The following is a 26,646-nucleotide window of genomic DNA, read 5'->3' on the forward strand; positions in this document are numbered from 1 at the left end:
CTTGACCATGTTTAGACTTGAGGGGGGTGCAGTGGGTTGGACCGGGTCCTGCTCTCTGGTGGGTCTGGGGTTCGAGTCCCGCTTGGGGTGCCATGCGATGGACTGGCGTCCAGTCCTGGGTGTGTCCCCTCCCCTTCCGGCCTTACGCCTTGTGCTGCTGGGTTAGACTCCGGCTTCCCGCGACCCCCGTATAGGACAAGCACTTTCAGATGGTGTGTGTGTATGTGTATCTTCAGACTTATATCTTGTATCCCAACCGCAAAGTCTGTGTCATCATGGTTAGGGAGCAGTAATTTTTTAGTAAACACCTTGCTGCCATCCTGAAGACCAAGAAGAAAGCAGAGCTAGCAGTGAGAGTATAAAATGTGGGTGTAACCTGGAATAAAGACAAAAGAGTATAAAGTTACAGGTGGGTAAGGACATAACCAGTTCCTTCTTTTCACGTGTTCCTTTGAAAAGCATAGCCTTGTATTGTTCAGCTTATTTCTTTTCTTTCCTATTTCTGTATGTTTGTGCCTTTGATGTGTAATATGTCACTCTTTGGGCAGAGCTGCTATGATGCAAAAGAAATTTCACAGAAATATGCAAATAAACCTCAGCTGTATTGTTCACACAAAGGAACAACACACACACACTAGCTGAAGCTGCTTGTCCCAAGCAGGGGTCACGGTGAGCCAGAGTCTAACTCAGTAATACAGGGTGCGAGGCTGGAGGGGAAGGGGACACACCCAGGACAGGAACCAGTCCATCACAAGGCATCCCAAGTGGGACTTGAACCCCTCACCCACCAGAGACCAGGACCCAGCCAAACCCACCGCACCACCACGTCCCCCTACAAAGGAACAATTAATACTTTAAAACAGATCTAAAGCAAACTCGAAAAATATGATGAAATTTAATGTTTAATCTCTCAAGTAGACCCACTCTTTGACAGGACCATATTAGTCTGTATTATCATGTTTAAAATTATTCCAACTAAACTTAAAACTTACAAGTTTTGTGTAATAGTTTATGAGTATGAGAGCCCAGCTGACTGAGAAAATTAATAATCTTGCTCAAGCAAACAGAAAACAGAAGAATACACGTAACTATCTTCGTAGAAGATACATAGCTATGGGTGCATGGATCACGGGTTATAGGTACAGACATGTTGGACTTAAAAATTCTGCAGCTCTTGTCTCATTCAAATCATACTCACAACACAGTTACAGTTCATATGCATTTGAATGACTTCAGTGTCACTTATATGTCGTTGACTATATCTTTCCTGCATAAAACAAGAACAAATGCCCTCTGGTCAGCAACGCACGTATGATGTCATCACATGATCCTGCAGGGCCTGTATAACTCAGTAATGAAGCAATCAGTAACACTAAATTAATCAGACACTTAAAACTTCTTTGTGTGCCCAGAGACGTCATCTTTATTGAAATAAGAACGTTTCATACAGTTCACTGACGATTAAGTTTAATTATCGGCTGTTTTCGTTCACTTCAGTATTATCTGAGGGCGGCATCAGTGAGGACAAGACAGGACGGGGACCGTTGGACAGCCGTGCGGTCGGTTCGTGTGTTTTCACGCTAGGACACCACACGCATTGACATAATAGCCACTGGGCCACGATTCCACGTCGTGTACACGCGCGTATCCGCAGCTGGTCCTTCGGAAAACACGCGCGGCCCACCACCGACGGCCTCGGGCAGGACCGAGGAGGAGCGCGCGCGGGGTGACGTAAGCCCGCGGCCGCGCGTCCCCGCGTCCCCGCGAGCGCACGCACGCACGCTGATGTGCTGGAATGTACGGGGACGGTGTGGAGACCAGCACCTCCTGGAACGGAAAGTCTTCGCGCGAAGAAGTCCCCGGTCGTCGAGCCCACCGCGCGTTTCCACGATTCCTCTGCGGTAAGTTCTCGAGAAGTGTGGAAAAACTGCGATTTCGCGGCGAATGAAGTCAGTCGGGAAAAAGTTTCGAAAGAGTTTCAAACATGGAGGTGTGTGTGTGTGTGTGTGTTTTTCGCCCCGCTTTGTGAGTGGAGAGAGGCGCTGTCCAGCCCGCATTTCAGCACGCGGATCAGGACCACGGCTAAAGGCACGCGCGGCCGTGCGCCGCCCCTAGACCCGGAGCCGTGATGATGGTGGCTCGGGGCTCGGCTCGGTTCGCTAGAACGCGGTGAGGGACTTCGGCGCAGTTCCGTCTTCGAGGCGAGCGAGGCGCCCCTCAGGGTCTCCACCAAAAAAAGTTTAAAAACAACAACTTTTCAGTTGTTTGCAAAAGTTTCGCTCGCTATTTAAACAAGACGAAGTTTAGCCTGTTCGATAATATTATTACTTACGAAGCGCTAACGCGGGCCACCGTCGTCGTTTGACGTCGTTTACCGTCGATACTAGTTTGCACGGTGTTTGCACAGTTGTTTAGTCCCGAAGCCCACACTTCCAGCACCATAGAGCCCCGTGGTCACCGCCTTTCTGCGTTTTTACTCGTTACTAGCTTTGTCTGTTGGCCTTAAGTGCCTTCTTCCGCAGCGAAGTGCGTATGCTCCGCGCTCGGCGGCATTCCGCACTTGGTGTCCCGCGTCTGCGCCCCCGTTTGCGCAGCCTGCGCAGCCATGAGTGGAGCAGCGCGGCGCTTCGTGTAAAATGGCCGATCGCGACTCTTCCCTGCCATGGCTTCCTCGGCGCTCCTCTGGCCCGAGAGGAGGCTTTCACACTTCACCACACGACTTTCCGCTTCAAAATGTACTCTTAATGCATCAACACAACTTCTTTTTAAACAACGCAAAGTGCCACCTTTGTATGGAGCCTGGAGGACACTTGTGGAGCTGTTCTCGAACCAGCTGACAGTTGTTGGCAACTTTCAGCAGTAAGTGAAAATAACTTTTTGAGTCAACTGCTCATGTTCTCTGTCAGTGCAGGATCCCTTTACAAACACTTAAACATCCGATTTTATTAAAATTAATTCGACTTGATGTCGCACTTGAGTGATACCGAAGAACTTGGACTTTTACTGGGTCACTAAGCTTCAGGAATGCTTAAAGCAGATTACATATATAATAAAATAAAAGTTTTCAAGGTTTTGCTTAAGTTAAAGAAAGAACGCTCGGCTAACCATTTTACTCTGTACGTTATTGTAAGTAAAATGAAAAAGGAATTGATCTTTTACTTTGTGCACTGCGATTCCAAAACCGCTGCAGCAGATCTGTGTCTTTAAAAATATATACGTGTGTGCGTATATATAGCTTCGAAATAGCAAAACAACCACGATTGTGTATTGTGATGGGTTTGCAGATGTATTTTGTCATCTTTGTCGTGACAAGTGAGGGGAGAACATGCTAGCTCTATGAATCTTTGGCTTGGTTGCTCCCGAGGCCGCCTGGGAGAGGCCTTGGATGGGCTCTTTCTACTCATTCCTGCACGACCATCTTACCATGCTTCAGACCACAGAAGGACTGATCCAGCATCAGGAAGATGTTCTTCTGTATGAAAACCAGACTTGTTTGGCTGCCGCTGCTCCGGAATGGTTTTTGTGGAGATGGCAGGGTGCTAATGCGGGGCTGTCTCTGGTTTTTGTATGTTTTTAATTGGGTGAAGGAATGTTAGCAATTAGCAGTTGTCTGCTAAACAGACTGTCCGAGGAATGGCAGCTGCTGTCCGGGGGGATCGAAACCCTCAAAATTAAAGAAAATCGGTTAAAATGTTTTTAGATTCGATTCTGTGAAGGGAAACAAATAAGCATTTTGTTTAGCTGACACGTCTGCAAAGCTACGTAATGTTATCTACTACTTAAAATGATTTACCAGTTTATACAGAGGTGTAATTTTTAGTGTGTCATTTCAAGGTAAGTACCTTGAACAAGTGGACTACAGCAGAACTGGAGATACAACCCTTTGATTGCAAGGATACATGTCTAACCACGGCATCACCAGCTGTCTGCAATCCTTGGCACACAAAAAAACAATTGTTGTTTCGTCTTTGAGCTTCGCAAGACGATTCTTTCTGAAGGCCCTTCAAGCCCTGTGAGTGATACTTCAGTGGGAGGTCATGTGACCAGGGTGTAGTTGACATTTGCACCCAGAGCTAATCCGGGGCCTTCTTCAAGGTCTAGGCAGAATTCTTCACTAAATCACCAAACTTAACTGTTCTGATCTCCTATTATGAGTACGCAAAAATTTTATAGTCAAAAAATAGTGTCATATGAGGGAAGTGGGAAGTAGAAGGTGCTTGAACCTGGAATGCCCAGGCTGTTAACAAGAAGTTCCACCAAAGGAGTTGAGATGTTGTATTGAGAGGTGGGTTTTGTGCTGTGAAGTCCTGCATTTCCACAGAATCTGGATTTCAGACCCAGCAGTGGAATGGCAGCACTGTCTGAAAACTTTTTTGTGGTAGAGGAATGTTATGACTTAAATGTATTATAATGTCTCATAAAAAGCTATTTTTTGGAGTATCATTTTCAGCCAGAATGCATTTTCTTAATTACTGAAATGTAGGAGTTGAAGAAAGCACGATGATATAATCTAGATTGAATAACTTGTTTTTTTCTTGAGAGTAACAGTGTTGTAATGAAACCTTTCAACCATCTCTGTTTTGCCTTAGTGGATCCAGCATGGCTGCCCAGACAGTGTATCCAATTGGAGTGGGCATGTTTACCCCTGTGGTAGCCGTTCCTATTGGAAATGAGAGCCAGGCTGTGAGTGACCTGGCTGCTCCACAGCTGGTCATGCTGGCCAATGTGGCCCTGACATCAGAGAGTAATGGCTGCGATTGCCTGGTGGAGGAGAAGCAGATGGTGGAGCTGAAGACGGTTTGCAGCAGTTACTCCGACAGTGAAGATGAGAGCCTCCCGCGCTTTGGCGGCTATGACGGACACATAGAGCAACCTGCAGTGCATTACCCCGAGGCCCAGCCTGCCCCGCCCTGCCAGGCAGTTCCAGCGGTGGAAGTGCAGCAGCCAGAGGAAATGGAGCAGATGAGGGAAGCAGAGGAGGACACAACTGGAGTTCCAGAACGGGACCCGTCTCCAACATGGGGTAAACGCAAACGTGTTCAGCGTCCTACAGAGGCACCAAAGAAGAAGAAACCCTTCCACTGTAAGCCCTGCCAGTACCAGGCAGAGTGTGAGGAGGAATTTGTCCACCACATTCGCAAGCATAGTGCCAAGAAACTAATGGTGGTCGGTGGGGCTGAGGACGAGGAGCCTGCCAAGGAGCCAGCGACTGGCGAGGGTGGTGACACACCCATCTGTGCAAAGGGTGTGATTCGCTGCGATCGCTGTGGTTACAACACCAACCGTTATGATCACTACGTGGCCCATCTTAAACATCACACCAAGGAGGGCGAGAGCCAGAGGATCTACAAATGCACCATCTGCACCTACACCACAGTGAGCCAGTACCACTGGAAGAAGCACTTGCGTAACCACTTCCCCAGCAAGCTGTACACCTGCTCCCAGTGCTGCTACTTCTCTGACCGCAAGAACAACTATGTGCAGCACATACGAACCCACACAGGTACCAACAATGCTGTGCCTTTCAAGCAGGTTTAGAAATGCTTAGGTAACACAAAGCGCACAAACACATAAACAAGTTTAGTTTTCCGGAGGGCTTCGCTGTTGCTTTATTTAAACATAGCCTGAATTTCTTCAATATTCAGATTCACTAAGTTGGTTTTGTTAAAATATATAAGTGAAAACTGTACAAAGTATGTAATTTGTTTGTTATTTCTCTGCAGGGGAGCGCCCATTTCGGTGCCCTTACTGCAAGTACTCCAGCTCTCAAAAGACCCACCTGACCAGGCACATGAGAACACACTCGGGTGAGTCTCTCATATCGGTTATGCATCTCGGTGAGAAGCAAATGTGTACAGAAAAACTAAGGAACCATCAATGATTTGAAAACATGTCATAGTCCATTACTTGTATAGGATGCAAAGCAGTTTTTCATTTGGTCTAAAGGTGCATACTTACAAAGCTGTGGCTGCCAACCAGTTTTTACAAGTTTTAGAAATGCGGATTCAGCGTAAATAACACGCTTGTAATGCTGATACTGATTACTTTTTATTGAATTCAATGCATGCGATGGAGCAGTTGGTTTTGGAAAAAGACAGAAGGTAAAGTGGTAGGTATTGCATGTATCGTGTGATTCTGTGGTGACCCATCATTATTTGTGAATTTCACCTCCTTTGCATGAGATCTTGGACATATTAGTGTCATAAAGAATGAAAAGCTGGTCTGTGTTGGTAAAGGCTAAGAGATTCTTTCTTTCTTTTTTTTTCCTCAACAGGTGAGAGGCCCTTTAAGTGTGAGACCTGCAGCTACCTTGCTGCCAACCAGCATGAGGTGACCCGCCATGCCAGACAGGTCCACAATGGACCCAAACCCCTTAGTTGTCCACACTGCCAATACAAGACAGCTGACCGCAGCAACTATAAGAAGCATGTGGAGCTCCACATCAACCCTCGTCAATTCCTTTGCCCCGTTTGCAGCTATGCTGCCTCCAAGAAGTGCAACTTACAATACCACATCAAGTCCCGGCATCCGGACTGCTCCGAGATCACCATGGATGTGTCTAAGGTCAAGCTGCGAGTGAAGAAGCCAGAATCCACCTCTACTTCCAACCCCAGTTCCAGCACCACCTCCACTTCCAACCCCAGCTCCAGTAACAGCAGCACCCCCAGTTCCAGGTCCAGTGCCACCTCAGATTGTAGCTCGATCTCCAACTCAAGCTCTACATCCGCCTCAAGCTCTACTTACTATAAAGATGATGGAAACACCCAATACATGTTGACAGGGATCAAAGAAAAGAAGAAGGCTACCAAGCAGGGGAATACTAGTTCTGAGGACCAGCAGAATCTAACCCCGATTAACCTCTCAATGAAGAAACCAAGCAAGCCTGGCTTGGTGCCGAATGCTGATAAGGAGCGTAAGGAGAGGACCCCAAAGAGAGGGGAGCAAGCCACAGATAAAGGTGGCACAGGAAAGGTGGAGAAGGTACAGGTGGAAGACAAGAGCACAGAGAAGCAGAGCATGCGAGCTGAGAGGTCTGAGCGGAGGGAAAAGAGTCTTGGAAAAGTGCAGAGGAAAGATGATAGACCCGACCACAGTGGGAAGCGGGCAGAGAATGGAACTTGCAAGGCAGAGAGGAAGAGAGAGAAAGAACGTAAGAAGGCAGCAAGAGCCACCCGATCTGCTGAAGATGCTGAAGTGAGGGCTCCACCCAAAAGGGGACGGATAGCAGGGAAAATGACCAGTGCAGAGGAAAAGGAAAAGGTGGAGAAGAAGAAAGAGAGAGTGCAGAGAGCTGACAAAGAAAAGGCTGAAAGGGAGAGGCTGGAGAAGGAAAGGATAGAAAAAGAGAGGGAAGAACAGGAAAAAGCCAATAAGGAGAGGATGGAGAAAGAGAGGGAAGAAAAGGAGAGGGTGGAGAAAGAGAGGGAAGAAAGGGAAAAGGCTGAAAAGCTGAGGGTGGAGAAAGAGAAGGAAGAAAAGGAGCGGACTGAAAAGGAGAAGATGGAGAGAGAGAAGAAAGAAAAGGAGAGGATGGAGAAAGAGGGGGAAGAAAAAGAGCAGGCTGAAAAGAAGGTGGAAAGAGCTGAAAAGCAACAGTTGGAGAAAGAGAGGCAAGAAAAGGGGAGTGCTGAAAAGGAAAGGATGGAGAAAGAGATGGCTGAGAAAAAAAGAATAGAGGAGAAGACTGATCAAGCTGAGAAGGAGAGAGTTGAAAAGGAGAAGATGGAGCAGACTATGCAAACGAAGATCAAAAAGGTGAAGCTGATCAAGAGCACCCCACAGAAGGTAGTCAACGTGGCAGGAGGCCCTCAGGGCACTGAACAAAATATTGCATCAAGTCAGGAACTTCCGGGAAAACCCGATAAGTCTGAAGCATTGACAAAGGGTGGGAAGAGAAAGGCAGATGGTGTGGAGCCATCACAACTGCAGCAGCAGCCCCCTGAGCAGCGTTCTGGCTGTCGGAAGAGTAAAAGAAGAAAAGAGGAGACAGATCCACAGGCCACAAGTCTACGTAGCAGACGCAAGGCACCAACGTGTTTCCAGGCTACTAAAGATACGCTGACTGAAAAGTTGAACTTGCCTGTCAAACTGGAGATGAAAGGCAAGAAGGCCAAGGGCAAGAGGAAGTCGAGCCTGGGTGAGGCAGGACCTGAAATGTCTGATAACAGCGAGGTTAAGACCTCCCCTGTAGAAGATATTGCAGAGAACGAGCTGGAAAAAGAGATGCCACCAATGGTGGTCCATCCAGCAGCTTTGGAAGAGGAACACCAGACAGCTGTGGAAGAGAACTTCCAGACCAACTTGTCTCAGGAAGCTTCTGCTAGGAAGGCCGTTAATAAAGTAGGTCCCGAGAAGGTGGAGACTCCAAACAACTCTCAGAGCAGTACAGAGGGTGCTCCAGCTGAAGACAGAAGGGCTGAGGCACAGTGTAGAGAGATCAGCAGTGCACCAAAGGACACAACTGAGGTTCAGAAGGAAGTCCCTGACTCTGGGCAAGATGACCGTGGGGAACCCAGCTCCCCTCTGGATCTTCCAAGGACAGGCCATAAACCCTCTGACACTGAGGAGGATGAGGGCATCCACAGCCATGATGGCAGTGACATCAGTGACAATGTGTCTGAGGGCAGTGATGATTCTGGGCTCAGTGGCTCAGGGAAGCTGGCAGGCCCAGAGACCCCCACGGAGGCTCCATCCACTCCACTGGCAAGCCACACCTGCATCTTCTGCGACCGCACGTTCCCGATGGAAGTGGAGTACCGCCGGCATCTGAACCGCCACTTGGTGAATGTGTATTACCTGGAGAGCGCTACCAAGGAGCATGAGTGACAGTCATAATCGTGTTTGTGCATTTTACTTCCATACTGTACATTTTTTGTCTCATACATCAACCACCAGCACCAGTTTTTTGTTGCTTTACTTTGGTTTTTTTTTTTTTTTTTTCTTTTTTACATGAACGGTTGGTTCAAAATACTACAAGTCTGAATTTTTCACAGGTATCTAACACTTTTTTTAGTTAGTTTAAGGCTTTGTTGTACACTTAAAAAAACCCCACTATATTAGCTTTATGAAGAGAATCTGCACTGGATGTACTTTTTTCATTTATGATTAGTTCTGAGCAGAGATCAATTTTGTCATCTAATTCATTTTATTAATGGAGAATTTCCGCTTTTGTAAAGTTCGTTTTGGCTTTTGTCCAAGTTGACTGGAGGCCTTTGGAGGGTGTGTAAATTATGACTGCACAGAGGTGTCTGAATCCATTGCATAAGGAAACACTTGGGAACCGTTTATGGAGAAGCACTGTCCTCTTTCCCCAGTTCAACTGCCAATGCCCTGCATTATTTGACTGATGCCTCAAGAGTGTTTGGGCTGGATTCTGTAAGAGATGATGGAGATGATGGAGATGGCCATTGTGGAGAGCTGCTTGACTTTCTATCATTTAAAAAATAAAAACCAACTGTTTGTGTGTATTTGGGGTAGGACGCAGTTTTTGGCAGCATGTGTTCTACGGAAGAGTCCGTCATGTTTTCGTCGGGAGCAGCCTAACGGGCACCAAGCCCACTGCCCCCCCCAACAGGTTTTCCCCATTTGTCACCGTCTTTAGGCAACAATGGCAGAGGCCGTTGGGAAAGGAAGCGTGACGCTACCAAACGAAGATTCGAAGGCGTCCGCCCTTGGCCCCTGCAGAGGCACTCGATTGGACAGACCCAGGTGGTCCTCTGCCAGTAGTGGACGAGAAGAATGGGCCTCTCACTCCTATTGTGTGGTTTCTCTTCAGTGGACCGTCTCGTGTCTGTGCTGTGCGTTCAGAGGCGGCTCGTGCTCAGCTGACAACTAGTGGAAAGCGCTGCTTCCGCCTCCTTTCCTTTAGCAGAGCTCTTCACAGTCAAGAGAATTCCTTTGTTGCTGTTGAGAAGACCTGGTGATAAGACCATTGGTGCGTTGCATCATCAAAGTATCTCAGCTGTAGGCATAAAGGTTTAAATTTTAAAGCTTTACTCAAGATTTTTTCTTTTCTTCATTATCAGTTTTGTGGGGCTAGTATGGTGGAATTTGGAATACGTTATATTTAAATTGAGATTTATCCCCTTTAACTTCCCTGCCTTATCTGCATTCTTAAATTTAAAAAAAAAAAAAAGAAAAAAATCAGGAGTACAATTTGTTTGGTGAAATGTCTCCTCAGAGACATGATTGTCATGCAAATAAAAATACAGCACTTTCACTTGTGGTTGGGAGGGTAAGTGAACAGTTCAACTGGGCTTTGGAAAATGGTGTTTCGGAAGGATAAACTGAAGTTCTAATACCTGTGTTGGGAAATTGAAAATGGAGTGCCCTGTAAATTCCATACAATTATAGGATAATGTATAGAAATCAAAAAGTATTATTGTGTTAGAAACATTTAGTAGTTTTTTTTTTTGGCTGTCATTGAAAATGCCCAAAGATTTTCAAAGCATTTTTATATATATTGATTGAGGACACTTTCTGTAAAAATTTAATACGACGACTTTTTGTTTTTCTTTTTGGTGCCTTTGACAATCAGTCTTGGTTTCCTTCTTACTGAATAGTTGAATATCAGTGGCTCACTGTGCAAATAAACAGTAGTTGAACTGCTACTGAAACTTGATCCTTCGCTAAGTAAGAGGACTGTCCGCGAGGGATGTGGTGCAAGTGCAGACCCCCTTCCTCACAAGGCTCAAATGCTGTTTTCTGCTCAATGGGACTATCGGTATAGCTCGGCTAACAGAGTGCAGCCTTTATTTGTGCAGATTTGCTGCTGTGCCACTGCAAGATGGATGTTTCAGGCTTGCTAGCACCTGTTACAGGTGGAGCGTGTAGGATGGGAAGGGAAAATGTTTGGCTGGAGGGGACTGAACCGTGTGCTGTACTGTCGATCTGATATGAGATGTTGAAAACTCAGCATTTTCCGTAATAATTGAATAGCAAACGAGAAAGGCCCTCTGACCCCCTCAGCCTCTCGCATAATTTCCAGTCACAGCCTTCATTTCTGAAAACCGCCCAAACGCATACAGACATGCTCCTCAGCTCAGTGCAATATTGTCTTTTTGGGGTTATACCAAAGTGAAAGGCCAAGGGACTTTAAGGGTTGTCGTTTGTTGGAGGAACTGCACTCAGGCGGAGTTGGATTAGTGATATGTGCTCTGCTGTGTGCATTTTTGATCCCATGCAAAGATGTATCCTCCATAGTGCTCATCTTGGAGATTGCTGCATGTGCTGATTTTAATGAACTAGTCATGACTGAACTGCTGTTTGAATTGATCACACCATTCAAGTCCTGTTCAATTTTTATGCTTTATGGACCCACAACAATTAATATTATGTTGCTTGAAAATATTTGTAATGCTGAAAAATTTTACAGGTGTCTTATTTAAACATTTCCTTTATCTGAAAAAAATGGAAACAATATAATCTGAACTGCTTAGTCATTCAGTTGCTAATATGTAATTTCTAAGTGATGAATTTAATTTTTAAACATAAATGAGTAAGTTCCTGTAAAGTATTCCTTTATTCAGCAGGCCAACCGTAAAGTATTAAGTGGACATAATCAATAAAGCTAGTTAAGGACATGCTCAGCAACTGCAGCACAGCACTGATAATGGTTTTCTTGGACCAGAAGTGGAAAATGCTTCTATGAATGGTTCAGTCTGTCATGTGACAATACATGCTTGCTTTCCCCCAATTGTAAATGTTTCCACTCATGCACATTTGCCTTAGTCTCATTTTTTCTTGTATCTCAAATGTTTTCTGTGTATTTAGCCTTATATTAATGTAATCAACTATACTTGTCCTTTTGCCATTTACAGTCTTCTGTGTGTAACAAAACTATATCCCAGCCCTTCTTTGAAAATAGAAATACGGTTACATTGGTTTGTGGTCAGTTACAACTTTCTTATGGGGTTATGGGAATTGTATTTGCATAATTATTGGTTAGAAATTATTATACTGTGGAATTCAACAAAGAATTCAAGGTGGTGTGAGTTTTCATTTTGTTTCTTCCTGCATTTCTTATGTAGATAAAACTTAGTTTTTTCAAATAAAACATTTGTTTATCATGCATTTTTGCTTCTTTGAAAGTCCTTTGAAACTTCATACTGCCATAAGTATACTACTTGAAGAATCTGTATTTAATAGTTTCTTTATAACTTAAATTTTTGCATAAATTGTAAGGGGAAAAGCATTCGCCTAGATGTGATTTTGTATAAATATTGCTATTCTGTCAAATTCAAATTAATGTGAACTGGTTTTCCTGTCACAGACAGCTAGCTGTCTTTTAATTTAGTCCTAGATTTATGAAATACTGCACTTCTACCTGCACACATTACAATGGATTCATCAGAGTGCATTTTTCTACAGATTCCTGTGTAGGTCTTCAAAATACTTCCACAGCAAATTAAATATCCTCAGATATTATCAAACCTTGGAATTTATTTTCACAGATGCAAAAGAACGTCTTAACCTAAAAACCCAAGGGTGTCTATGGTCATGTAGTAAACATTCCTTCCTGCAACAAGTGATTGCAGCGATTACATGGCACTTTCACCCTTAAGCGGCCACAATGTCTCGCCAGGCAACAGTTCACACTGGAGGTAACAACCATGTTAATTATTAGAACCACTTGTAGAACGCTGGCCAGGTGCTAGTTTGACATCGCTCAAGGTGGTGAGAACCGGAGGTGTGAAAAGCACTGGCTTCGTTTCAGGTTGAAACCAACGAGTAGCTACTTGCGCTTCCTAAGATTTAGCCGCTGTGCCCCCTTCACAGACAAGCTATTGTCCACCAGGGCTGGGGGTCTCTTTGGCTTGTAGGCTGGACTCTTGCGGATGCGTTCTCCTTTCACGTTAATGATGTGAGGGAGCAACGGGGGCACTCTGAGCGAGAGCCCCGCCCCCTGGGGTGCATGGACCCGGATGCGGAGCTGGCTGCCATCCTGGGCGGTCACTGCCACCCAGCCTACAGAGCACAAAGATGACAACCAAAGGTGATATGTGGCGACCCATGAAGTCACCCGTGGCACCTTATCGACACACACTGAGGGTAGTCTTCACGCTAGTCCTCTGTCATTTCATTTGGTAGAAAATATTTACCTGCAGAGGAGAACTTGACATCAGCCACAGCTTCATAATCTCCAAGACCATTTAGCTCAAAGTCTTGTGGAATGAGCGGTGGGAAATCCTTCATCCGTTCCTCCCCACCGGATGGCACCTGGCAACAGGGAGCACCCATCACAGAAAGCAATAAGGTCCATGATATAGTAAAGTGGGTGTCATATGAGACTGACAGCTGAACAGTTCAATGATCCATACACAGAACACAACAGCAAGCATTAATTTCCAGTGGCTGCAATAATAAATGATCCATTAAAGATCTCAACCGAAAAAGAACCGTAACAAGGCTACACAAATTAAGGTATGCTGCTTCAATCCTTTCATTGCTTAGGCTGATTTCCTAAATTCTTTGTATTCTCTTACCCTTAGCAGAGTTTTCCCAGCATGCTTGCTATAGATCTCATCAGCTTTGTCCAGACTGGTGATGTGCACTGGGATGAGATTGGAGACAACGACTGAAAACCAACAGGACCTCTCCCCCTGAAACAAAGTTACAAAACATAACTATCACCAATGTAAATGTTGCATGTGCTAGAAAAAAGATAGGAAGATTGAATGAAAGAGCCTACTAATCAACCAACTTCTTCCGCACAAGTATTAAAAACTAAATACACACATCGAATGAAGTTATAACTGTCCTCCACTGTGCCCTTACCTCCAGGTAATCAATCCTTCCCAGAGCTCCCAGGAAGAGCACCATGCCAGGCTTCAGCACAAAGGTCCTTGGCACAATAGCATTGTTTGGCACCACCATCTTGAGCTCCTGTTCTGTCAGGAGACTGAGGATCTGGGACCGAAATCAGCGCAATCACCATAAATAGAGTCAACTGGACAAATGACATCGGCGCTAACCCCAACCTCACGGTATATCTCTATAGATGTAACATATGAGCCATATTAATATCTTCAAGAATAACATGCTCTTTTATTCACAGAGACCACAAGAAATGTTTGTTAGCACATTTAACACATTAAAAACATTCCAAGTTCACAGTCAGCAAGTTTACAGTTCGGAGTGAAACATACCTGGATACCAGTGAACACAGCTCTTTGAGCTTTGAGGTATACTGCTGCTGGACAGCCTCAGTAGACCAGTTTATTTGTGATGAGTAGAAAGTGGATCAGAGAATTTTAGCAGATTTATTGACAAATCATAATCCTGGCTTACAGAGGATGCAGAGTAGGGACTTACATCGTGCTCCTTCATGATGCCTGGTGTGTCATGGAGCCAGTGGGCATCTTTAAGCTCGTTATAGGTGAACTCCACCGTTTCATCTGGCTTGGAATGCCTCCTCCTCCTGTTTTCCTCACCTTCTTCCTTTGCTTCAAAACTGAGCTCATCCGGATCAAAATCCACCACGTCTGAAATCCTGCGTAGCTGAGTATCCTGCCGGAAGGTTCTGCCTACGTGACCTGAAAGAGGACACATCAAACTGAGTAACAATGAGCTTTCAGCCAAGATGTTACCAAACAAACCAACAGCTGTAGTGTACGGTATAGCATTCACACACACACACACACACACACACACACACACACTTTCTGAACCGCTTGTCCCATACGGGGTCGCGGGGAGCCGGAGCCTAACCCGGCAACACAGGGTGTAAGGCCGGAGGGGGAGGGGACACACCCAGGACTGGGCGCCAGTCCATCGCATGGTACCCCAAGCAGGACTCGAACCCCAGACCCACTAGAGAGCAGGACCCGATCCAACCCACTGCGCCACTGCACCCCCGTATAGCATTCAATTCATTCAAATAAAAAGTCAACGACCTTTTAACCACAATTCTGCTTGTGCCTGTGACCCACTGACAATCATAACCATTTCAAATAGTCCCCTTCCTTTGTAAAGCATGACTACCGTTCCTCAGGGTTGGTTCGTGTTTGCGCCCTGTGCTTCATCTTCGCACCCACCAACTAAGTATCCCTGCTTGCTGTTGCGCCGAATCCTGTTCAGCTCCTCAGGGCTCATGCCCTCCTCTGTCTGAGAAGCGATACTCTGCAGCCTCTCCTGCCTCCGGAACATTCGGTGGGGTGTGGGGTTGATGATGGGAAATTTCAGCAGGTTCAGCGTGGTTCCTTGTAAAATAACAAGAAGATCCTTTGTAAATGCACAGTATGTAGAAATTATTAATAGTTACAGACATCTCCAGAATCATGACACTTACCTGGCCACGGTGATATTGTGGCTTTGTGGATCACATCCGAGGCTTTGGATTTGCAATAGTCCGATTCCAATAAAGTGTTGAACAGCGTGGATTTCCCTGCATTCGCTGTTCCCACCAAATACACGTCCCCTTTGTACCTCCAGGAGGACTGGAGGCTTGAGATGAGATTCTCGATGCCGTAGCCCGTTTTGGCACTCATGAGGTGAACGTCTTTGATGCCACTGCTGGGGGAAATGCCCACATCCGTGCAGTACTGCAAGAGCTGACTTTTAATTCGCTTTAAATAGCTGCTGGAATCTCCAGGCAGCAAGTCTATTTTATTCCCCAACACTACTATGTGTTTGTTTTTTCCCACCAAATCTAGCAGGTCCGGAATGATGGAATCTGGAACATCCAGGAGGTCCACAATGAAGAGGACCAAAGCCTTCTTGTTGTGTATCCCTTTGACAATATTACGATACTCCTCTTTTGACATCTGGATGCTGAGGGCCTTCTGGTGATGCACTAGTAGGTAGCAGCGTTGACAGATCGCCTTATGCAGAGTGCCTTCCTCTGTTAAAGATTTGTACTTCTCGCTGGGGAGATACCCGGGCAGATGAGGGTCTACACAGTGCATCACTGCACCACATCCAGAGCAGCAGGTGGAGCTGAAGGGGACCTCCGTGTCAGGGGTGCCGTACACCCTGTGCGGCACGCGAGCGCCGGCTTTCCTGACAGACGTGTACCCCGAATCGTGGAATTCAATGTCAGGCTCTTCTGCCAGTACCTCCCTGATGGACTCGACCTGCAGCTCCAGCACCCTGTGCGCCATCTCAGTGCTGGATTTCTTTGGGACCCTTCTCTCCATCTGTCTCTCCACAGTCATCACAGGATCAACCTGTGCAGGGGGCCCCGTGGGGACCTCCATAGCCTTGGCGTCAGCTGGTTCTGAGAGATCCAGAAACACAAACTCCTCCTCCACCTGGGGTTCAATCCAAGCGTACCTCTCCGAGGACCTCCCAGCCGTCCCCTGCCTACCACGGGCAGCACAGTAAAACCGTTGTCTTGCCATCCAACCAACATCACGCACAGATGACCAGTTTGTTTTCCTTCCACAGACGGCAGATGAGCTCTTCGTCATAACCCCACTAGCATTGCCGAGTCCCCCCTGTCCTGTCAAACAACAGCAGGGCAGAGAGGAACTGACGGTAGAAAGCCTTCTCACAGTCACAGAGAACAACCTCTGCATGGTCACAAACAGCGGTCCTTCACCTATTTAAAATGGAAACAAAGAATACCTAGTAGTAAGAAACAATAAGAGCAAGTGCACATGAGCGACACCTCCCATGTGTCCATTCTGGACGACGACCGCGCTGTCGGAAATGACGTAAGTGTCAGTTTGAGTTCGCGAGTGATACACATCATGATTTGGAATATTTATTATATAACAACAACTCAATTATTTCTGAATGAGATAAAACAAATATTAAGACTCATGATTTTATTTTTAAATGAGAAATGATGTATGTAAATTTTAGAGCGGTACAATTAGCGGAAGTGACGCAATGCTCAGTGCGCGGCGCGGTCCTCTGTGCGTTGCCGGTGTTGTGAACTGCGCACAATAATAAAGCTGTTATCAAAGAAAAGAGCGCTCTTGCCTTAGCCTTTATTTAATTTTTTTAGGGAGTAATTCAGGAAGTATCATGTATGACCAAGATGAAGGTGAGTTTTCATGGTGTTTTCGTTTGTGGAGAATGTAGAGAGTGACTGACGGTGGCGCCTGGCAGAAAGTACGCAGCGTATCAGGTTAAGTCAAGTGTACTGGCAGCCTGAGAATCTGTGAGATGTGTCACATCATCAGCATGATTGCAGTGTATTGCACGGGTTAATGCCGAATAAATCTCTGAGTTCACTTTCGATAGAGGGAACTAAGTTGAGCCCGTTTATAAAAAAATGACTAAATAAATAATAAATTTATGTAATGTGTTGTTGAACTGTCTCTGTACGCCAACTCTTCTTCAGACATCCAATATGATGAGGATGATGATGAAATCACCCCTGATTTGTGGCAGGAAGCCTGCTGGATTGTTATCAGGTAATGGGATTTAATTAACTTAATTATTCAGAACTATTTGCTGCGTAGCTTTGAAGTCAATTGTGTTTTTCCTGGATGCTTTTTTTTTTGCTGTTCTTGTGCAGTACCATTTGTAAGTAATCTTCATAGCCACCTGAGTATTGCTGCTATTAACCACAGCGAATGTGTGTTAGGATCTTTGGAGTTTACTGTTATTTTGACAAGTGGCCTGGTTCTTTTCCTTCTCTCAGCTCTTACTTTGATGAGAAGGGTCTTGTGCGTCAGCAGCTGGATTCTTTTGATGAGTTCATTCAGATGTCCGTGCAGAGGATTGTAGAGGATGCCCCTCCCATCGATCTCCAGGCAGAGGCCCAGCACACCTCAGGGGAGGTGGAGGAGCCGGTCAGTATTGCTAGAGCCGAAAGAGGAGAAAAGAAATAAACCTATGCGGCCTCCGCTACATATAAATGTATTAACGTTGTCAAATTTTTGTGGGATTCTTCAGCCAAGATACCTGTTGAAGTTTGAACAGATCTACCTGTCTAAACCCACCCACTGGGAGAGAGATGGGGCACCGTCACCCATGATGCCCAATGAAGCCCGACTCCGAAATCTAACGTAAGTTTGAGTCACCGTACATCTTGCTCTCGGTTGTTTCCATGTGTTTTTAAGGTTGTAAAAGGGCCTGTCAAATTGAGTAATTTGAATTGGAGTTCTTTGGCTGTGCTGACTGGCACTTTTTTTTTTTTTTTTTTTTTTTTTTTTTTTTTTTTTTTTTAAATTTAAACTGGAAGCAGATAATTTTGGTGGTTTGGTTCACACCCATTTCAATCTGGAGAACAGGTACTCTGCCCCACTGTATGTGGATATCACCAAAACTATCATCAAAGAGGGGGAGGAGCAACTGCAGACACAGCACCAGAAAACCTTCATTGGCAAAATTCCCATCATGCTTCGCTCCACATACTGCCTGCTGAGTGGTCTGACAGATCGTGATCTTTGTGAGCTGAATGAGTGTCCTCTGGACCCTGGGGGTTACTTTATCATCAATGGCTCAGAGAAGGTGGGACTGCTGCTAATGTAATGCACACATTGTATTTTCTATAAGATGTATGTTGCTTTGGATAAAGCGTCTGCTAAATGAATAAACAGAAATGTAATGCTTAGGTCTAGAGTTTACACTAACATACTAAGGTTGTTTTCACTACATACTACATGTTAAATAGCCTTAACTTTTGGTTCCATCTCCTTGGGGATTTTAGGTGCTCATTGCTCAGGAGAAGATGGCTACAAACACAGTGTATGTGTTTGCCAAGAAGGACTCCAAGTATGCATACACGGCCGAGTGTCGCTCCTGCCTGGAGAACTCATCTCGTCCCACCAGCTCAATCTGGGTCAGCATGATGGCCAGGGGTGGACAGGTAAGAGTAGTGCCCTGTAAAGCATGTTAATGGTAAATTAAGAAGCTTTTTGACTTTTTGCATTAAGGCTGTGGGTTAAAAAAAAAACATCTTTGATTAAAGAAGTTTCCAGTTTATGATACTGACATTTGAGCTCTTAAATTCATACGTGTAGCGTAAAGTAGCTTTGTTTCATGGCTTAACAGAGTCCACTGGCTCTTTTTCTGCTTCCCAGGGGGTGAAAAAGAGTGCTATTGGCCAAAGGATTGTCTCCACACTCCCCTACATTAGGCAGGAAGTCCCCATCATCATTGTGTTTCGTGCTCTGGGCTTTGTGTCTGACAGAGACATTCTCGAACACATAATCTATGACTTTGATGACCCTGAGATGATGGAAATGGTACGTACCACCTCTTTGTTAGTCAGCCTTTCCCAGTTTTACTCACTGAGTAGTAAACAAGTCATGTTTGATTTAAATATGAATTTCTTGGAATTTGTCCTTGTTTGGACATCTACTCTACCTTGGCAATGTTATTTTATGCACCAGGTGAAGCCTTCTTTGGATGAAGCCTTTGTGATTCAAGAGCAGAATGTGGCATTAAACTTCATTGGATCAAGAGGTGCCAAGCCAGGTGTTACCAAGGAGAAGAGAATCAAGTATGCCAAAGAGGTGTTGCAAAAGGAGGTGCTGCCCCATGTGGGGGTCAGTGATTTCTGTGAGACTAAGAAGGCCTACTTTTTGGGGTAAGCTGGGCTGCTGGTGGTTCCAGTATCACCTCTGGTACATTCCTTGCCTTGCCAGTGACTTTTAGTAGAAAGAATCCTTGAAACTAAACTAAGAAACTTTTTTTTTTTTTTTTTTAAATATAAATTGCTTGAAGTCATATTTCATGCACTTTTGCATTTCACAAAGTTAATATATTTGCAATATGTGTATGCAGTCAGTGTTAACATTATTGTACTTTCTGTGTGTTGCTGCTTAGCTACATGGTACACAGACTCCTTCTGGCTGCTCTGGGCAGACGAGAACTAGATGACAGGGATCACTATGGTAACAAGAGGCTTGACCTGGCTGGTCCTCTGCTGGCCTTCTTGTTCCGTGGGTAAGAGCTACCAACTGTCCCTAACAAATCCATGCTGACTGCAGCTTAAGGGTAAAAATTGAATTTGTGACTGACTATTAATTTCCATACTTTTTTCAGAATGTTTAAAAATCTGTTGAAGGAGATTAGAATATATGCCCAGAAGTTCATTGACAGAGGGAAAGATTTCAATTTGGAGTTGGCCATCAAGACGCGCATAATTTCTGATGGGCTGAAGTACTCACTTGCTACTGGGAACTGGGGAGACGTTAAGAAGGCTCATCAGGCCAGAGCTGGGGTGTCACAGGTACCACCTCTGACTGCAGAGAGAGCAACATTGTGCACCCATAATTTGAAATGTGTATATAGTTGTCATGCCTCTTTGTTGGAAGTCCCTGTTGTCTTCTTCTGCAGGTATTGAACCGCTTGACCTTTGCCTCTACACTCTCCCACCTGCGGCGAGTCAACTCCCCCATTGGAAGAGACGGCAAACTGGCAAAACCCAGGCAGCTGCACAACACACTGTGGGGCATGGTGTGTCCCGCAGAGACCCCTGAGGTGTGCTGACAAAACTGACTCTACAGTTGTGGGACACTTTGATCTGAGGGAGATGGTGTTTATTTTGGTGACATTTTATGGTGCTTTCTGTGTTCTCTAGGGTCATGCTGTCGGGTTGGTGAAGAACCTGGCACTCATGGCGTATATTTCCGTTGGCTCTCAGCCATCCCCCATATTGGAGTTCTTAGAAGAGTGGAGCATGGAGAATCTGGAGGAAATTTCTCCTGCAGCCATTGCAGAGTGAGTAGAGGGTTGACCAGCAGAGGGCAGCAGCTGTGCATAGACCACATGTATCTGAGCTCAAATGTAAAAAGTGGCAATTTCATTTTGTCCTTAACAGTGCCACCAAGATTTTTGTTAATGGCTGCTGGGTGGGGATCCACAAGGACCCAGAACAGTTGATGAATACACTGAGGAAGTTGAGGAGGCAGATGGACATCATTGTGTCTGAGGTATAACTCTGCCTTTTCACTCTTAACCTTTCACTGTATTTCAGTATGCACCGCAGAAACATTACTGTGTAATTTCACTGTAATCTTCGCTCATTGAATACTTACTTGGGTGGAAAATAGGTCAACATACAAGGGAAGGGGAGGGCTGGAACTTTTCCACCGCCTTTGTACAAGGACTAAGCCAGTGGGAGTCAGACGGTTCTTGGTGCGTAACTCTTTCCCTTCTTTGTCCCAGGTGTCGATGATCCGAGACATCAGGGAGAGAGAGATCCGGATCTATACAGACGCTGGGAGGATCTGCCGCCCTCTGTTGATTGTGGAGAAGCAAAAGCTACTGCTGAAGAGGCGGCACATCGACCAGCTGAAGGAAAGGGAGTACAACAACTACAGGTGTGAAGGTTTTTTTTCCTCTTATGAGAGTTGGTCTCAACAGTGATCTGGACATTCTCATATCCAAAGTAGTACGCATTGATGTAGTTATTGTATGAAGAAATTAGATTTTTGCCTCACAGAAAGACCCTTTTAAAACCTTAATTGAAGTTATCGATGTGAAAGAAGATATGATGGGTATAAATCAAAGTTTATCTGAATGTGAGAAGACTGAAAAGTGTACTTTTTTAATAAGTGTTTGAATGGCTTAGTTAACTTGTTAAATATGAGGATTTTTTTCTTTTTCTCTTCCCACTGGTTACAGTTGGCAAGATCTGGTGGCCAGTGGGGTGGTGGAGTACATTGACACACTAGAGGAGGAGACTGTGATGCTGGCCATGACCCCAGATGACCTGCAGGAGAAGGGTGTGGCCTATTGTTCCACATACACCCACTGTGAGATTCACCCTTCCATGATTTTGGGTGTCTGTGCTTCCATCATTCCTTTCCCTGATCACAATCAGGTACATTTTGCTTTTACCATGTGGTCAGGTACAGTCAGCCTCTTTTTCTTTTATATGCTGATTTCAGTAGAGCCTTAAAGCAAAAACTGGAAGGAGAAACTTTTTGTATTTTCTCTTATACTGCTTCCATAGCGAAGAGGTACTGTGGGTTTTGTGGATTGGTGCTCTTTCGTGATAACTGTTAGACCTTTTTGCTGTTGTAAGGGTTGACTAGGTGGCACAGTACAAACTAAATAGATGGTCCTTCTTTCAGTCACCCAGAAACACATACCAGTCAGCTATGGGTAAACAAGCTATGGGGGTGTACATCACCAACTTCCACGTACGCATGGACACCCTGGCCCATGTGCTTTACTACCCCCAAAAGCCCCTGGTGACCACGCGCTCCATGGAATACTTGCGATTCCGAGAGTTGCCAGCAGGTAAGGGATGCAATGTGCTGAATTGTGGTTCACCGTCTCTCCTCATTGTGGAACACAATCCATACCTACAGATGGTATTGCCCAAAGCAGCTTACTGGGATTAAGTTTTACAGTTTTGGTGTTTTTGGTCCATATCTAGGCATCAATTCCATTGTGGCAATTGCATCATACACTGGGTACAATCAGGAGGACTCTGTTATCATGAACCGCTCTGCTGTGGACCGTGGATTTTTCAGGTGAGCTCCCCTCAGTGCGAAGTGGTGAAACTTGAGTCTAGGCAGCATGCACATAGATTTTGTATAATCTTTTTCTGCTCAGTAATTTTAAGTTTTGACATCTGCTTCCAGGTCTGTGTTCTACAGATCATATAAAGAACAGGAATCTAAGAAAGGCTTTGATCAGGAGGAGATATTTGAAAAACCCTCACGTGAGACTTGTCAGGGTGAGTCAGTTGTGTTCTGAAACATCTGTATTTATTAAAAAGAAGTCATACAAGATTAATCTTGTAGCATGACAAAACAGTTTACAACATGAACTGTAAATCAAGACCTTTTGCCTTTCTCTGGTTAATGAACTTAAAACTGAACTGTTTAGAACTTTCAGGACACCAACACACATATGGAGAACTTAATACTTCTAGTGCTGTCTTCCAGGAATGCGACATGCCATCTACGACAAGCTAGATGACGATGGGCTCATCGCACCAGGTGTGCGCGTGTCTGGTGAGGATGTCATCATCGGGAAGACTGTGACACTTCCAGAAAATGATGATGAGCTGGATAGTACAAACAAACGCTATACCAAGCGAGACTGCAGCACTTTCCTACGTACCAGCGAGACTGGCATTGTGGATCAGGTCATGGTCACGCTCAACCAGGAGGGGTACAAGTTCTGCAAGATCAGAGTGAGTGTCAACACACAGACTGAATGGTGTGCTGAAGGATTTTCGATGCCAGGACTGACCTGCAATGTTGTCAGCTGGTCATAAACCAACAGCCTTTGCACAAAAAATGGCTTTGATTATCTGCTTCTTATGTTTTAGATGAATTGAAAAGCGTTGTCAAATTGCCATGGCTGTAAAACCATGTTAAATTATTTTGCAATCCCCCCCCCCCCCCCCACCAGGTTCGTTCAGTTCGAATCCCCCAAATCGGAGACAAGTTTGCCAGTCGACATGGACAAAAGGGTACCTGTGGTATCCAGTACAGGCAAGAGGTGCATATTTCAGTTCTAGCTGCTGCAGATGACTGGTTTGCATGTACTGTGCATTCCAAGTGTCCCACCAGGGGATACATATATGTGAAATTTAGTGTGTTTAGCTTTTTGTGAGCTCTAGTCATATACTGTGTCAATATGACCCATTTCTAACTAATCTCTGTTCTCTTGTTTTTTATGGGTATAGTATCTTGCCAAGTTTGTACAATTTGATTAATTTTTTTCCTCTTTCCTACAAAGGACATGCCCTTTACATGTGAAGGAATTACTCCTGATATCATCATTAACCCCCATGCCATCCCTTCTCGAATGACAGTCGGCCATTTGATCGAGTGTCTGCAGGGCAAGGTACTGTCCCATATCCCCCATAAAACCTTCAATGAATGTTTACTAGACAAAAATATTTCACCAAAACCCTTTGTTTTCCCTGTCAAGGTATCGGCAAACAAAGGGGAAATTGGTGATGCCACACCTTTCAATGATGCTGTGAACGTGCAGAAGGTCTCTAACCTGCTGGCTGAATATGGGTATCACCTGAGGGGTAATGAGGTGAAGGCAGTTTCTCTCCTCCTTAAATTCTACCTTCCTTTGCATACTGCACTCCTGTCAATGAATGAGGACATGCTGGGTGCCACTTTTCTCCACCTTTCTTCCACAGGTGTTATATAACGGGTTCACGGGTCGTAAGCTCACCTCACAGATCTTCATTGGGCCCACATACTACCAGCGTTTGAAACACATGGTGGATGACAAGATCCACTCTCGGGCCCGCGGGCCAGTCCAGATCCTCAACAGACAGCCTATGGAGGGTAGATCTCGGTAAGCCGGCGATTGGCCACAACTTTCTGTGGTTCTCTGAGTTTTGCTTAAGTGGATTGTTCTTTATCCTGATTTGTATCCTGACTAAGAGCTGTGAGTTCCCCCACCTATACTGTGCACTAATCCCACTCGCTTTCTGGGTAACTGTTGTGCACACACAGTGATGGAGGGCTACGTTTCGGCGAGATGGAACGTGACTGTCAGATTGCTCATGGAGCTGCCCAGTTCCTGCGGGAGAGGCTGTTTGAGGCCTCCGATCCATACCAGGTTCATGTGTGCAACCTGTGTGGCCTGATGGCCATTGCCAACACCCGCACACACACCTACGAGTGCAGGGGCTGCCGCAACAAAACACAGGTTCGCAGCCCAGTTTGATGTGTTTTTTTTTTTTTTTTTCCCCCCTCCTTCTTCAGATGTTCTTAGCATTCATGTTTGCAGTATCACCTGTTAAGTTTTACAATGTCACAGTCAAGCAGCTTCTCCAAAACTTTAACCAGGGAGATCTTGTAGCAGCCATGCAACAACAGCCAGTGGAATCCAGTGGTCAAAGCTATGATCTCATAGGAGACTCTGGAATCCAGTGCCAGTGGCTGACCACACCTTCTTCACTGCCTGTTTTTCAGATCTCCTTGGTCAGGATGCCCTACGCCTGCAAGCTTCTCTTCCAGGAACTGATGTCTATGAGCATCGCCCCACGTATGATGACCAGTTAAGAGAAGTTGCATTTCTTGCTCTGTTGGAACTTAAATGTCCTGAAGAAGCAGTCTTGACCCCATCACTGACTGCAGGGTAGAACAGGTTTGCTGAAAATCTGGTGCAGTCATTCTTTCCTTTGCTTGTTGGATTCTTTCAAAAAATTTTTTTTTTTTTTTTTTAAATTTTCTTTTAAATTTGTGATGTGGCTATTGCAGAGAGATGGAGACCCTGTTTAGGTTAATTTGTAATATGAATGAATAAAGTGTGATTTTTAAATTGGTATGTTTAGTCTTTCATTAAACACGTTCCTGTGACGTGACACAAGCAGTAGTAGACCTTTTTATTTTCCAAGTTAATGGAAAGGCCTTCAGACAGCCATTTCAGTCTTACATTTCATACATGTGAAGAACTGAGACATTATAACCATCTCTGGGGGGGAAAAAAGACATTGTTCCAGCCAGCTTTGCTTGTCTATTTATTAGTGAAAGCAATATACAATGCAGTGTAAACATTCTAGTCTGTTTTCAGGAGCATTATAAATGTGCGTACAGGATGTTATGAAATTACTTTCTGATATGTAAAACACATGAAGCCTTTCACCCTACTAAGGAGGTGATTTTCTTTCTTCTTGCTCATCTTCCCCCTTATCAAGCTGCTTGTCTTGACATGGTGTAGCAGTTAAATACATCTAAAAGCACCAGTAAGACTACATGTTGCCCAAACAGGTATCATCTGCCTAAAGCGATATACTCAGCCCTCATAACAGTGAAAAACCACAAGAATGGCTTACAGAAATATGTGCTCATTATTCAGTATAGCATTTTGTCTCATGCAGTTATTTTGCTTCTATAACTGGTGTTTTATTTACCGCCTACTATGTCTTTCACTCTGCAAAGCATATAGATATTATGCTTCTTCCATAACACAACCAACTACATACATCCTATTTTCTATAATTAAGTCACAACCAATCACAAACTTAAATTAGGTAAATATGAAACTGAGTCAGAAATATTATTATTAATTCATTTAACTGACTTCTCTAAAACTGATTTATAATAATAAGATACTTAAAATTACTTACCCATATATACAGCAGGGTAATTCTTACCGGAGTAATTCAGGGTAAGTGCACTAAACATTTCTTAGTAATGCTACACTGTGCCGGTAAAGGCAGTGTGTCCATGAGGTTTGCAGAGTGAAACACACAGGCATTGATCTCAACTTTATATCAATATCTGTGAGCCAAACTATGAGAATATCTTCATTGAGGAAGTACCCTGCCTCATACCCTATGCTTCCAGGATAGACTACTGTTACTAATAAGAGGTTAAGTACTGAATATTTATAAAGATTAATGATGATGAATTAATGAAAATATTAAAAGATAAAAGCATGAATAATAGTTTTGTTACATGTATTTTAAAATATGGTGGTGTCTATTGTCAGGCATAAAAATATACTTCTGGTAGGTCACATATATTTCAAACAGTTTCATCCATATAATTTTTTTTTTCGTAAGTAATAACAGTAATTTGGCCCCCTCTCTGCAAGAATTCACCTAACGGTGACTCCGCAGAACAATTTAACCCTGTTTTACGAGCAATGATTGTAATCTGTATTAGGCTTTGGTCACATACTTTTCCTTTCCCCCTGCATCTCATTTGAACAGCCTTATAAAAAATGGAGCTCCATGCACAATAATTCTTCCTGAAGACATAAAAAGAGAAGCTCATACATGTTTCCACAAAACAAAAGGACTTTCAC

The 26,646-nt window shown here is 44.6% G+C and overlaps 3 protein-coding genes across 3 annotated transcripts; 2 read left to right on the forward strand and 1 right to left on the reverse strand.

The window, feature by feature from the left end:
- Positions 1–1,490: 1,490 nt before the first annotated feature.
- rest (RE1-silencing transcription factor) lies at positions 1,491–12,185 on the forward strand. The gene is made up of 5 exons (XM_029251899.1): positions 1,491–1,901; positions 4,590–5,503; positions 5,724–5,807; positions 6,275–7,455; positions 7,522–12,185. Exons 1-5 carry the CDS (start codon positions 1,786–1,788, stop codon positions 8,824–8,826), a joined length of 3,600 nt encoding a protein of 1,199 aa, XP_029107732.1. The 5' UTR covers positions 1,491–1,785; the 3' UTR covers positions 8,827–12,185.
- A 5-nt stretch (positions 12,186–12,190) lies between these two features.
- On the reverse strand, positions 12,191–16,626 carry noa1 (nitric oxide associated 1). Its single transcript, XM_018759709.2, has 7 exons — positions 15,290–16,626; positions 15,036–15,200; positions 14,314–14,534; positions 13,777–13,908; positions 13,485–13,601; positions 13,101–13,218; positions 12,191–12,966 (listed from the first exon to the last, which is right to left on the reverse strand). The coding sequence occupies exons 1-7, from the start codon at positions 16,515–16,517 to the stop codon at positions 12,734–12,736; spliced, it is 2,214 nt and encodes a 737-aa protein (XP_018615225.1). The 5' UTR covers positions 16,518–16,626; the 3' UTR covers positions 12,191–12,733.
- A 228-nt stretch (positions 16,627–16,854) lies between these two features.
- On the forward strand, positions 16,855–26,596 carry polr2b (RNA polymerase II subunit B). The gene is made up of 25 exons (XM_029252105.1): positions 16,855–16,990; positions 17,291–17,363; positions 17,594–17,744; positions 17,848–17,960; positions 18,186–18,405; positions 18,605–18,763; positions 18,978–19,142; positions 19,290–19,486; positions 19,726–19,845; positions 19,945–20,131; positions 20,239–20,382; positions 20,483–20,622; positions 20,723–20,834; positions 21,070–21,224; positions 21,529–21,727; positions 21,981–22,149; positions 22,289–22,385; positions 22,497–22,591; positions 22,803–23,053; positions 23,275–23,364; positions 23,605–23,712; positions 23,800–23,913; positions 24,023–24,183; positions 24,345–24,540; positions 24,807–26,596. Exons 1-25 carry the CDS (start codon positions 16,972–16,974, stop codon positions 24,894–24,896), a joined length of 3,525 nt encoding a protein of 1,174 aa, XP_029107938.1. The 5' UTR covers positions 16,855–16,971; the 3' UTR covers positions 24,897–26,596.
- The last annotated feature ends 50 nt before the right edge of the window (positions 26,597–26,646 follow it).

This window comes from Scleropages formosus, chromosome 5 (assembly GCF_900964775.1).
Source record: "Scleropages formosus chromosome 5, fSclFor1.1, whole genome shotgun sequence".
NCBI lineage: Eukaryota > Metazoa > Chordata > Actinopteri > Osteoglossiformes > Osteoglossidae > Scleropages > Scleropages formosus.

What these genes read in the sequence shown, in the direction of transcription:
- rest (XM_029251899.1), top strand. Translation starts at nt 1,786, where the DNA reads ATGTGCTGGAATGTACGGGGACGGTGTGGAGACCAGCACCTCCTGGAA. An exon ending in GTTTCCACGATTCCTCTGCG is followed by an intron (nt 1,902 to 4,589) that starts GTAAGTTCTCGA and finishes GTTTTGCCTTAG; the next exon opens with TGGATCCAGCATGGCTGCCC. An exon ending in GCACATACGAACCCACACAG is followed by an intron (nt 5,504 to 5,723) that starts GTACCAACAATG and finishes ATTTCTCTGCAG; the next exon opens with GGGAGCGCCCATTTCGGTGC.
- noa1 (XM_018759709.2), bottom strand. Translation starts at nt 16,517, where the DNA reads ATGCAGAGGTTGTTCTCTGTGACTGTGAGAAGGCTTTCTACCGTCAGT. An exon ending in CACAATATCACCGTGGCCAG is followed by an intron (nt 15,201 to 15,289) that starts GTAAGTGTCATG and finishes TTATTTTACAAG; the next exon opens with GAACCACGCTGAACCTGCTG. An exon ending in CTGGGAAAACTCTGCTAAGG is followed by an intron (nt 13,219 to 13,484) that starts GTAAGAGAATAC and finishes CCCTGTTGCCAG; the next exon opens with GTGCCATCCGGTGGGGAGGA.
- polr2b (XM_029252105.1), top strand. An exon ending in GCCTGCTGGATTGTTATCAG is followed by an intron (nt 17,364 to 17,593) that starts GTAATGGGATTT and finishes TCCTTCTCTCAG; the next exon opens with CTCTTACTTTGATGAGAAGG. An exon ending in TGGACATCATTGTGTCTGAG is followed by an intron (nt 20,835 to 21,069) that starts GTATAACTCTGC and finishes TCTTTGTCCCAG; the next exon opens with GTGTCGATGATCCGAGACAT.